A 12,486-nucleotide genomic window follows, 5' to 3' on the forward strand; every position below is an offset into this window, starting at 1 on the left:
ATTAATTGTTTAGTGTATAAATATCCAGAAAGGTTGTAAGGTGACCAACAACATAACAAAACTCAGCCTAATTAAATAATTGACAGACGCTTATTAATTTAATCAGTCATTTTACTGTCTGTTTCAGTCCTATTATCATCAAAATTGGGGTGTTGATTAAAAAGAAATTCATTTTAGCTCTGAGATGTGGATTGTGCAGAAAGGATGCACTTTAACTATATTTCTCTGTATCAAAGAATGTGGCTCCCAACTCAATATCATCTACACGCACTCAAATTATTCATCCATTATATTTATGTATTTATCTGTCAGTCAGCTGCCATCTATCTGAGCGTGCACAGCTCTACTGTCACCTGGAAAAAACGCACACACACACACAGACACACACCCACACATCAGTAATCCATCAGTGTCAGAGTTTTGGAGAGGCTTGCAGGAGACTATTTTGCACATGGAGTTGAATGAAGATACTTCACATAGCATTTAGGGAAAGATGCTAATAGCATGACCTCATACACAAATTCATTAGTGTGGTCAGACCACGGGGGGTTTAAACCTGCAATCACCCACACTCTTGTGCAACAACAGACAGAAAGAAAGAAAGAAAGAAAGAAAGCCCACCCTTAATATGCACACAAACAAGCACACACACGCACACACACACTCCTGCCAACACATAGAGAGTCACTGTGAAGGTCATTGTGTATTGTCGGGTGAATTCCATCGGCTATTCACCAGAGAAACAGTGGACAAATTCATGACTGTTCTGGACAAACAATCAACAACATAACACGCACTACACTGGCACACACATGCACGCGCGCACACACACACACGCTGCAGAGCCCCTTTCTTTCATGCGCTTTGTCTTTGAAGATAAGGAGGGAGTGGTTCATTACATTATCAGGGCTAAAATGACTTCACTTGATTTCACCTATCACTCATAAGGAAACCACAGAGGGAGAGAGAGAGAGAGAGAGAGAGAGAGAGAGAGAGAGAGACAGACAGGGAGAGAGGAAGAAGGGGAAGGGCAAAGGGTGACAGAGAGAGAGATGGAGAGATGGCGAAGCAAAGCGAGAGAGGAAGAGTGGCTGAAGAGGAGGTCATGTATGACAGGAGGAGAATACGAAAGGTGAGGGAGAAGAAGAAGAAGAAGAAGAAGATCGCGAGAATGAGAAAGAAAGAAAGTCGGTGAGAGGAAAAGAACAAGGTGAAAGCGGTAGTGAAAAATAGGAGACGAGGAGACGTTAATTAGGAGGCATAGAGAAAGAGGTTTAAAATGAGCAACATGGTAAAGGTCACGTTAAAGGAAAACAGCTCAGCTCAGCGTGAGCTTATGTATAGTAACAGGTAGGGCAACACTGCTAAGAGAGCCCCAAACCACTGATTGTTTAATGATGCTTCTGGTTCACACACATCCCCACCTGTACCTGCCTGAGGGAAACTCTAGTTAAACAATATGACCTATAATCTATACCAAATAAATGATTTGATTGAATTCAATAATGTAAAATTGACATCAGCGCATGTAGCCTACATCCTCTGTCATGTTGTCTCATGTGTGGTATGTTTGTCCTGTTTTAATTACAGTGTGAAAGGTTAAAGATACCGGGCTGTTGGCTGACTGGTAGATTGAATGAGTTAATTTTCTATCAGTGAAACATGCAAAATTATAAAAAATGTTGTTCAGACCTAAGATCCCATTCAAATACACAATAATACCTGTCAATACAAACAGATCCACCAAATATGGTCTCAAAAATGACCAGATAGATAGATAGATAGATAGATAGATAGATAGATAGATAGATGTGCTGTATTCAATTGCATTATCACATCTCAAAACAATGCTGTGTGTCATTGTACAGTCTTTCTCAATCAAATTAACAGACTGCAGCCATCTTCTTTAATCTAAGCCACATAAAAACTAATATACGAGAGTCAGACGGGCTCAGTCTGTTAACAGATGTGCTGAGACACAGACAAAACATTTAAGGGGCTATATGTGTCACACTGGGAGAGAAATGATTAGTATCCAACAGCCAAATACTGATAACACTCTGGTGGTGTGGTGCTGTGGGGCTGAGCATATACGTGCCAGCCACGTTGGCAGGGGGTAACATATCGTTATTTTTCTAATTTTATTCTTGGAAGGATTTTCGCTGGAATAAAAATAAATCCAAACGAGTGGTAAAAACGGTGACGGGTGAGGAATGAGTTCTTACAAAATTAATATGACCGTAATGGTGCACTTGATCACTCACAGGCTAACATGAGACAGGCATAGGGGTCTCTCTACAGCCTGTGTGATGAAAGGACCTGTGTGCAAGTGTGTGTGTGTGTGTGTGTCTGTGTGTGTGTGTTTCACAGACATGATATGACATGTTCTGGGCCACTCTCGTGTCTAGAAACCCAGAGCATAAATGGCACTGGGGGAATATGTGATAATTAAGAGAAAAACTGTGCAGAGGTTCACAGCAGGGTAATTGCCTCTCATGCATCTATTTCAGGAAAACACACACACACTCATAGAAAGCTATAGACAAGCAAGTTCAACACACTTTCAGGTACACACACACACTCTCTCTCTCACAGGCATTGAGTACCAAGCTATAGGGGACTATGTCTCAGCCCATACAGAATCAATAAGTCAGTATTAGACATGGTTCTGCCAGCATGCCTCCTCTCTCTCTCTCTCTCTCGCTCTCTCTGTCTCTGTGTGTGTGTTTAGCTTTTGTCAGCTCAGCCTGGCTTTGAAAAAAAAAAGATGTGTGTGTGTGTGTGTGTGTGTGTGTGTGACCCCTGGACCGACTGGAAGGTCTTGTCTCATCACAAGAAGCATCACAACCAATATTAGATAGAGACTGTTGTCAACAATTCTTTTTTACAATAAATAATATGAATCCAGTAAAATAAGCAGCTGTGTATTAATTGATGTACTAGCTAACTGTGCAGTAATGTTAAGTAGTGTAAATGGCGTTGTACATTTCTCATTTAAAGTTATATTTTCCCTAACATTACAGTATGTGCATAGAAGACAGACAATATATATCACATGCACTTATTTATTTTGTCTCCAGCTTTGTATAAAAACGTCACATGTTAGCCCACCTAGCGTTCTATAGTAGCTACGTACGTATTTTGACGTTTTTTGATGGTTGACGCTAACGGCTGGACAGAATGCACGTTAACGTTACTAGGTTACCAACTAACCTAGCTGCTAATGTTAGCTAGAAAAAAATGTCTTCCCTCTTTTTATTTTTTAATTTAATTGTGTTAAGTGTGCAGCAGCACCAGTCGCCTTTTTATGTGTGTGTGTGTGTGTGTGTGTGGTTAGTGAAGCACAACATCCATATCTAAGGTTACTACACTGTTATCTGTCTGTCATTGTCTGTACAGTCGAGCTAGAAAGAGAAGATGAAAAAAAACATACATAACGGACTCTAGAAATCACTCACCTTCCTCGGCGGTGGCTGCATTTTGGAGTATTGACATGAATGGTATTTCCCTTGTGAAATATATTGTAATTCCAAAAAAGGAAATCCAAAATCAGTGTGTGGGACTAAATATTTCTTTTGCTTCCTCAAACAAAAACAAAAAAAAATCCTCCCCTCTCCAGACGACAGGGAGGTAAAGACGGGGGGAGTTAAATTTGTACTCCGGCGGCCATGATTGATGATAAATGGCCAGTTTATGCAGAGGCTACGAGGAGAGACTGAACACACTTGTGTGTTGGTTGCTGCCACTACTAGATGACTAGTGTGTACTGTACTGTGTGTTGTGAAAGCAGGGGCAGCAGACAGGCGGAGAAGAAAAAGCAGAGAGGGGAAGGGATGGGGGGGGTATTATTAACGGGGAACCCCTTCAGCAATTTAAGCTCAATGGCGCCCCAATGTGACCATGAACGGGATTATTTAAACTCAACAGCGCCCCCAGATGGCCAAGAACGGGATGGTTTAAGCTAAACAGCGCCCCAACGTGGCCATGAGCGGAATTGCAGCCGCGGTGTCTGATGAAAAAACACCGAGAGTGGAGTGGAAAGGCATCCTTTTTTTGTTCTGCCTTTACCTCCTGGCCGTCAGCATTAACATCGATTACTGCTCATATAATGTGTGTTTTAAAACCAAATAAGGAGAACAAGAAGGATGCAAACAACAAAACAGAATCATTTATATCTACTAGATAAGGCGCTCCAGGAGAAAAAAGGGCTGATACAGACAGGAGGAGGCTGCATCTCGCACAGACCTGCATAGCAACAAGAAACCGCAGTCGATCAAGGAAAAATCGATCATCAAGACAAAAAAAAAAAAAACAACAACCCTGAGATGTGGTTTAAATTTAATTATTTAAAGACACTTGGCATATAGGAATCTGACCAACTAAACTAATATGATCATAGATATTAATCAAAAATAAAGCATAAAATAGTAAATTCATATTCACATCGTTCATATTTAATATGTTGAGGCTATATTCAAGGAAAAATTGATCATCAAGACAAAAAAAAAAGATTTTAAAAGAGATGTGGTTTAAATGTAATTATTTAACCCTTTCAAGCAACAATTATGATAACCTCACTCTTCTCCTATTTTTTAATTTCTCTTTAGGCATGAAAAAAACTTTAGTGAAAGAAAAACATTTTTTCTTTCACTAAATTATATACATTATAACATAAATCAACTGATCTATAACCAAAAACGTTACTGCAGGTTTAGTGGGGATGTATGGGATGATGCACTAGTGTCCACTGTGGTGGCTGAAGTGTAACTATGCCATCAAAATCATTTCATACATAAGAAAACAGCTTTTAAATAGCTGTCCACTGCAGTGACCACTGTGCGTGAAAGGGTTAAAGACACTTGGCGTAAATGAATCTGACAAACGTAACTAATGTGATGATCGCATATATTAATTTAATCAAAAATAAAGACTGATACATGAAATAGTAAATTCATGTTCATAGCGTTTATATTTAATATTTTTATATTCTGGGCTATTATTTAGTATTGCCTACATTTAAAGAGACTGTAGGATATCAGCAGGGTTTTTTAAAAAAAGGTCATTGCTTTCATTGGTTTTATTTGGAAGTGGGTGCTAAGTAAACTATTAAAGAATGCATTACAAGGGAGGGTGTCTGAAACCCTTATAGTAAGTTTGCACCAGCAGCAGCTGGTTTGATACAGTGTCAACATACCTAGGTGGTAGGTGCAGCCTGCATGTGTAGGCCTATATTTGTGTGTGTTAGGGTGTGGCTCCTCATGGGAAAGTAATGTTGCAGTACATGTAACTCAAAATGTAATAAATAAATAAAAAATACACACTTGCATACCTAATTGTATTGCTGGATTTCTTTGTGAAATTTGCATCACTTCTCACCTCCATCCACTATGTTCCCATTTTCCAGGATGGCCTGTGTGAAATGGAAATAGCAAACATTTCAAGGTTAAGACATACTAGTAACTTATGGGGAGGCACTATTATTGTTGCCCACAAATATTTCTGCACATCTGCTCACATTGCTGACGCCACTAATGCCAAACTACAGCAGATTATTACATGGTTGGCCAGGTTCTGGGTAATAATGTCTAACAAAATACAAGTGGGTGGAAATAAAAAATAGTCCCTGGAAGCATAGTGTGTATTTTACTTCATGCCTCCTACACTACGTGCCATGGCCAAGGTTAAGGTTAAGGGCCTTGTAATCATTAATACGCAGAGTTTCTGGGGCAGGTAAGACATTAAGTGCTCTTTCTCACCTTTCCTCTTGGTATAACACTCAAAAGTATTGCCCACAAACACACACTAGCATTCACAGAAACCACATGCATCTCTCACCACCCACACACATGTAACTTTCTGCCAATGGCACAGAGGAAAATGGCTGACATTCATTGTTGGATCATATTGTTTTTGTTAGGATCTTGCCAGGATGCTTTTGGTTTAGGATATTTTTTATGATTTTGCTTAGGAGCAGCTATATTACATTTGGGCATTCCAAGGTAAGAAACTTTACAGTAAAACACTGAAGTACTTGTACTAAAAGTACACAACACTGCATAGATGGCTTGCTTTGACATTTGCCTGAAATTGATATTGGTGTTTTAAAATTCACACTGTGACACATTATGGCTGTCAGGCTCAGACACAGAAATGCTCTAACAAAGAAACCTGTATTCATATTTTTGATTGCATTTCAAGATATTTTTAACATTCCTTGATTGCCAAATCATTGTGCCCATAGCTGCGTGTTGTTTGTATCTGACCCTTCTAGAAAACCTTTTTGCTTTTTGTGGTGACCAAAAAAATCAAGAAATGTTTATTTCTAATGAGAATTAGCTTGAATCATCATTCTTTATTAAAAACTAGGTTGCAAATAAAAGAAAAGCTAGTTTTTAATATTATAGAGGCCTCTCAATTGTTAATGCAAAGGTAGTAATAATACAATCAATTTGTCTTCATAGGTCTTAAGAACTTTGTCTGTGTTTTCATAACATTTAAATGAATGTTTCTCCAGGCTGAATGGTCCAGAAAGTAATACTGAAAAAATAAATATTTGAAATGTTAAAGGCTATGACTATCTTGTCTCTGTCCGTTTGACTTAAGCCTTTGATCAACATAAGAGCCTAAGGCCGAACTGCTCGAGCACTGCTTGCAGGCTCCAGCTTGTCAAGCACAAGACAAGCACACACCTCAACAGGTTTTTCATCCACTCAAGTATGTTAGGTATACATTCAGCTTACAATAACACACTTTCACTCACACACCGAATTTACTCGTAAGAATGAGGATGCATTGCGCAGGATAATCAGGACAAGACAGTCTTTGAAAGGTGATAGCGTTCATACAGACTGCAAAATTGTGAGTAATTTCATATGTTTGAAGGGGTTCATCGCTAGCACAGATTACATTACTGCTGATTTTTTTAGTAACACAGTGCACTGTTTGACATGGCATGCACACAGCAGGTTGGAGGAACTCAGGGGACTACAAAAGGGGCCGCTCTGTTTCAGGTCTGTTATCTATTAAATTCAACTTGCAGCTGTTTTGAAGAAACAAAGGGAGATAGAGAGGGGGGAAAGGGCTACCGAGACACAATGTTTTTTACAAATAGAAAAATAATGTCAAAGGGAGGAGAAGAGAGAGCACCATAGGTGAACTGAGAAACAAGTAAGTTTGGCATCTGTTGTCTTGTTTTTCTTCTGAAGTGACGAAGATGTAATCTGTCTGTGCTATTACATGACTGGTTTGAACTGGTTGTCAGACAAACAGGCAGAATTTTAGAGGTTGGGACTAATAGTAAGAGAGTGAAATAGGAGAAGAAAATGGCCAGTGAGTTAAACAAAAAGAAAAACTTGAACAGGGTCTCAAAACAGGGTCTGGTTTGAGTTAAAAAGTTATTCCTCTGTCGCTCCCTCTCTCAGAGCCGCGAGGTTCTGGAAAACTTTGACATACAAAGCACCAGAATGAAAGCTGCTATTCTCTGTGAGAACACAGCTGCACTCAATGTTTTGAGAAAGGTTGTTGCCACACAAGGCAGTCGGAATCTTTGTCTGAATCTTCAGATGTGTTTTTAGATTTAGATTTTTTTTCTTTTGGGGGAGGAGAAAGAAAAGTAAACTTGTTGGAGCACGTGAGGGAACAGTAGGCTATCTTGTTAAACATACTGAAATACAACATAGTACACTCTTTCCATTACTCTTCATCAGCACCATGAAACACGCATTTATTTGCTCACACACTGATGAATTTATTAATTCAGAATAGCATATGACAATCAGTTTTGATTTAGAGAAGGCATTATTTAAGAGTCATCTTCTTTCAGTCTCTAAATGTTTCTGTCCTTTAGTCAACCACCCATTCAGAAAGAAAAAGGAGATTAAGAGAAATCAGCATTAATACAATTCACTTTCTGTGGACTGCATAATTACTTTAAAATGAGATGACTCAAGTTATAAATTGGATTGTGTAAATTTGATTGCAAAATCACAATGGGCCAGTCAATGGTGCATGAGAATGACATGACATTTACAGAACTGTACTGCTGAGACATGCCAAAGTGAATGACTGGCAGCACTGCAAAGTATAATCCATTTCCTGAGTCTGCATGCTCTCTATTTCTTTGTGATACTATATTTTCTGTCTTAGTAAAGGCTTCTCCAAATACTGCATATTAAAGCAAATAGGGTGAACAGCTTGTTTAGTTTCATGATCTATTCCTTTGTTTTTATCTTTACCTCAGGTGTTCTTACAACCAAGATGGACACCTTTGACAACTACACCAACAGAACTACACCACCTTACTACTGTAAATTTAATGAGGATTTTAAATACATTCTGCTTCCTGTCAGCTATGCTGTGGTCTTTTTGGTGGGCCTGGTGCTGAACACAACAGCACTGTATGTCATTATACGCACTAAGCGCTGGAATCCCTCCACGATCTACATGTTCAACCTGACAATGTGTGACACACTCTACATCCTCACTCTGCCCTTCCTCATCTACTACTATGCCGATGAGAACGACTGGCCCTTCAGCGAACCACTCTGCAAGCTTATACGCTTCCTGTTTTATGCCAACCTATATGGTATTGTGAGACGCATACAATACAGCAAACAACACAGTTTGATATATGATGTTAAAATTATTCTATTAAATATGTTATACCAACATGATACAGTAAAATATGATACAACAAGATACGATATGCAATATATGATTTAAGATACACAATGCAATATGAAATTTTATAATAAATCAAGTTAATCAAGTTAATTAAATAATAGGATATGGACACGAGTCAACACAGAATGAAAAATAAATCATATTCAATATCTCTCATTCCTTTTATTCTTGTAGGGTCCATTCTGTTCCTGTCCTGTATCAGTCTGCATCGCTTTGTTGGTATCTGCTATCCAGTCCGTTCACTCAACTGGGTCAGTGCTCGTCGGGCCAGGCTAGTGTCTGTGGCAGTATGGGGCTGTGTTTTACTCTGCCAGGCACCTGTTCTCTACTTCTCAAGAACAAAGTAATTTAAATTTGTGTAATTGTCTTCATCTTTCTTTTTATTTGTTTGTTTCTTTCATTCATTCTGTCCTTCTAATATCCCTGTTCATTGCTTTACAAGTGTTTCTAAATGGGTTAAACTGGGAATTATTGATTTTTATATAAGGGCATTATCTTAATGGGACACACTTAAATGAACAACCAACCTTCTACCTAACAAAGATCAATTGTATCACTTTTCTTTCACCACTCCTATCTCTTGCTTTGTGGTTCAATATCAAATAAAGCAGAAGTGTCATTTAATAATCCTAAATAAAAATCTCCCTGCTAGGGATGCAGCCAATGAGAGGACTTGTTACGACACCACAAGCCCAGAGCTTTTTGATGATTTCCTGGTCTACAGCTCAATTGTGTCAGTGCTCCTGTTTGCCCTGCCCTTCATGGTGGTGATGGTGTGCTATGGCCTCATGGTGCGGAAGCTACTTGAGTCTGGCTGGGGGTCTGAAGGGGGCGCTGAGGGTGAGAGAGGACGCCTGTCAGCCCACCGGTCCAAGCAGAAGTCAGTGAAGATGATCATCATTGTGCTGGCAACTTTCATGCTATGTTTCCTGCCTTTCCACCTCACCAGGAGTCTTTACTACTCCTTTAGATACCTCAGGCAGATGAATCCGGCACAGGTGAGGACAAAATACATTATTTATTTATTATTACTTTTTTGTCTTTATGTCTTTAAGAGTCAGTTAATCAGATTTGTATATGTTCACTAGGTCAGCTGTAGTTTGCTAGAGGCCTCCAGTGTGGCGTACAAGGTGACCCGCCCATTGGCCAGTGCCAATAGCTGCCTTGACCCCATCCTTTACTTCCTGGCTGGGCAGGAAGTCCGCAGAGGCATCACCAAGAAAATCAAGTCTGCATCATCGAAACCAAAGACTATGACCCTATCCTTGACAACAGAACTTTGAACCAATACTTAAAGTGATGTGAAACAGCACAAGGTTGTGGGAGCCATTTGTGCAACCAGTGTGTGTCGCAACCAGTAGATCCATCAAGTAGATGTGACATCAAATGTTAATTTTTTAAATGTAAATGTTTGCCAGCTATATGCTTGGAAAGCACAAAATGTCTGAGGGTTGGAATCTCTCTTTGAAGAAGTGAATGTTTTCACAAGTAAGACTTAAACCTTACACATTTCAGTGACAGTAGTGTGTAGACTTTATATAGAAATTGTATTACATAATTGTATTGTCAGTTACAGGCACTGCATTCAGATTTCTGTCATTAACCACTTCAAGTGCTCATACAGGTTTGACCAGATACAAAACTCACACTCGAAACTCACACTCAAACAAACTCAGTCATACAAAAAATCTAAATCATGCGGAAGATCACTGGCATTGAAATGATTTCTACAAATCAAAATATATTGTTATGTTTGAATAGCTAGAATGTATGGACAGAACTACACAGTGCTAGTATACACAGACAAAGAGGGCAAACATGTTCAGACACTACATAGCTTTGATGATTTGTTTTGAATGTCCTAGAGTGTGTGTGTGTGTGTGTGTGTGTGTGTGTGTGTGTGTGTGTGTGTGTGTGTGTGTGTGTGTGTGTGTGTGTGTGTGTGTGTGTGTGTGTGTGTGTGTGACATTGTAAAGGAAAATGTGAAGGATAATAATAAATGTGTAAATTTTGACAACAGTGGTGATACTATTTTTCTGAACCATATGTGGTTTCCTACTATCCTTCTGCAAGAGGGCAGGTGAAGTACAGCTTATGTTTTCTCTCTGTTATGTTTTTCTTTACTATCAGTTGAGATATTCTATTTATCATGCCCAGATTAACCTCCACAGAAAAAGACTGTAGTTGGCTTCACAATCTTTTTTTTATGACCTGCAGCTTCACTGTTTTTGTTTCACTCTTACTGTCCACATCACTGTCATTCCACACACAGCAGGTAGCTGTTTTCAGCATGCAGAGTTTCCCAAAGCAACATTAGGGAGCCTCTTCTGTTCAACATACTCCCACTAGCTCAGAATATGGAAAAAAAACTAAATGTGTTACCATGATTATGAGGACAACAGACAAATTTACATTTCACCAGGGGACTATGGTCCAATACAAGTACTGAGTAAGCTCAATGAACAAATCAACGAGTAGATTTGCCAGATTTTTTTTCAATTACACAAAGAGAAAACTGTGAAGAGAGAACTCAGCTTGAGTTGGTGATTCTGAAGGTAAAATCTTGGTGTAGTCATGGACTCAGACCTGAATTTTATCAGCCACATTAAGCCAATTACAAAGTCAGCCACCTATCACCTAAAGAATACATCAAAGACTAAAAGACTTGTCAGCAGGTTTTGGAAAAACTTGTCGATTTATCTTCAGTAGACTCGACTACTGTAATGGTGCCTTTACAGGTCTCCCTAAAAAATCAATCAGACAGCTGAAGTTGATTAAGAACGCTGCTGCTTGAGCCCTCACTGAGACCAAGAAAGTGGATCACACCTCTCGTCAGTTTTCAGACCTTTAAATCGGCTTCCCCACTATCAAAGAATTGGTTTCAAAATACTGTTGTTGGTTTATAAAGCAATGGTTTAAGGCCAATAAACATTTCTGATGTTGCCAGAACCATCCAGACCTGTCACCAGAGTCAGAGCTAAACATAAAGAGGCATCTTTCAGTTTTTATGGACCACATATCTGCAACAAAGTTCTAGAAAACTGCAGGTCTACTACAACTCTCAGTCCTTTAAAATCCAGGTGTTAGTCTTGTATTTTAACCCTGTCAAATTATGTTTAAACGTGTTCATGTTTTCTATTCTCTTGGCTTTTTAATTGTATTTAAGTGTCCTTTATTGTGTGGCTCATTTACAGTTTGTCTCTATGCTGTTAATGTTTTATGTAAAGCACCATGAATTTCCTTGTTCCTTCCTGAAATGTGCTTTATAAATAAACATGCCTTGCCTTGCCCTCACCAAAAAAAAAAAGCTGTAAAAACTCACTGTGTGCATGCTATCTTCCAAGCATCTGACAGGCAAAGTTAGCAACTCGCTAGTAATTAAAGTAAGACATTTAGTGTAGCTGCTAAAAATGCAGACAGGAAACCACAACAGAGGTAAAAGGAATGTGAATATTGGACGCAATGACTCCAAATGAATGCTGATGGTGCCTCATATCTGCTGGATCTGTAAATAAGAGTCCTCAGATTAGCTTCAGTGTTGTTTTCATAGCTTGTTTCTATTGCTTCTATTACTATGGCCAAAAGATCAGTTAATGCACCTTAAAGCTAATTTGATTATTTAGGGGAATATGAAAAATATGAATATAATATAGACTAAAATGATTAAGGCCTTAAACTACTATTTTGACACAAAGCTACAAGTCTACAAGTCACTGCCACAAGACTAGGAGATAAAGCAGGACTGACTTAAATGAATTATAACTGAATTGAAATGTGAAATGTCTTTTGGGTAACATGGGGGTT

The 12,486-nt window shown here is 38.9% G+C and overlaps 2 protein-coding genes across 2 annotated transcripts in view; one reads left to right on the plus strand and one right to left on the minus strand.

Moving 5' to 3' along the window:
- Nucleotides 1–3,512, minus strand: part of LOC128360456 (F-BAR and double SH3 domains protein 2-like) — an 82,538-nt gene extending 79,026 nt beyond the window's left edge. Inside the window, exon 1 of the mRNA XM_053320893.1 lies at nt 3,459–3,512. Coding sequence (XP_053176868.1) covers nt 3,459–3,479 — 21 coding nt within the window. The 5' untranslated portion in view covers nt 3,480–3,512. The remainder of the gene's footprint in view (nt 1–3,458) is intronic.
- Nucleotides 3,513–8,256: 4,744 nt separating this feature from the next.
- On the plus strand, nt 8,257–9,965 carry LOC128359954 (P2Y purinoceptor 2-like). Its single transcript, XM_053320265.1, has 4 exons — nt 8,257–8,584; nt 8,857–9,025; nt 9,335–9,680; nt 9,771–9,965. Exons 1-4 carry the CDS (start codon nt 8,257–8,259, stop codon nt 9,963–9,965), a joined length of 1,038 nt encoding a protein of 345 aa, XP_053176240.1.
- Nucleotides 9,966–12,486: the final 2,521 nt, after the last annotated feature.

Source organism: Scomber japonicus, chromosome 6 (assembly GCF_027409825.1).
Source record: "Scomber japonicus isolate fScoJap1 chromosome 6, fScoJap1.pri, whole genome shotgun sequence".
NCBI classification, from domain to species: Eukaryota; Metazoa; Chordata; class Actinopteri; order Scombriformes; family Scombridae; genus Scomber; species Scomber japonicus.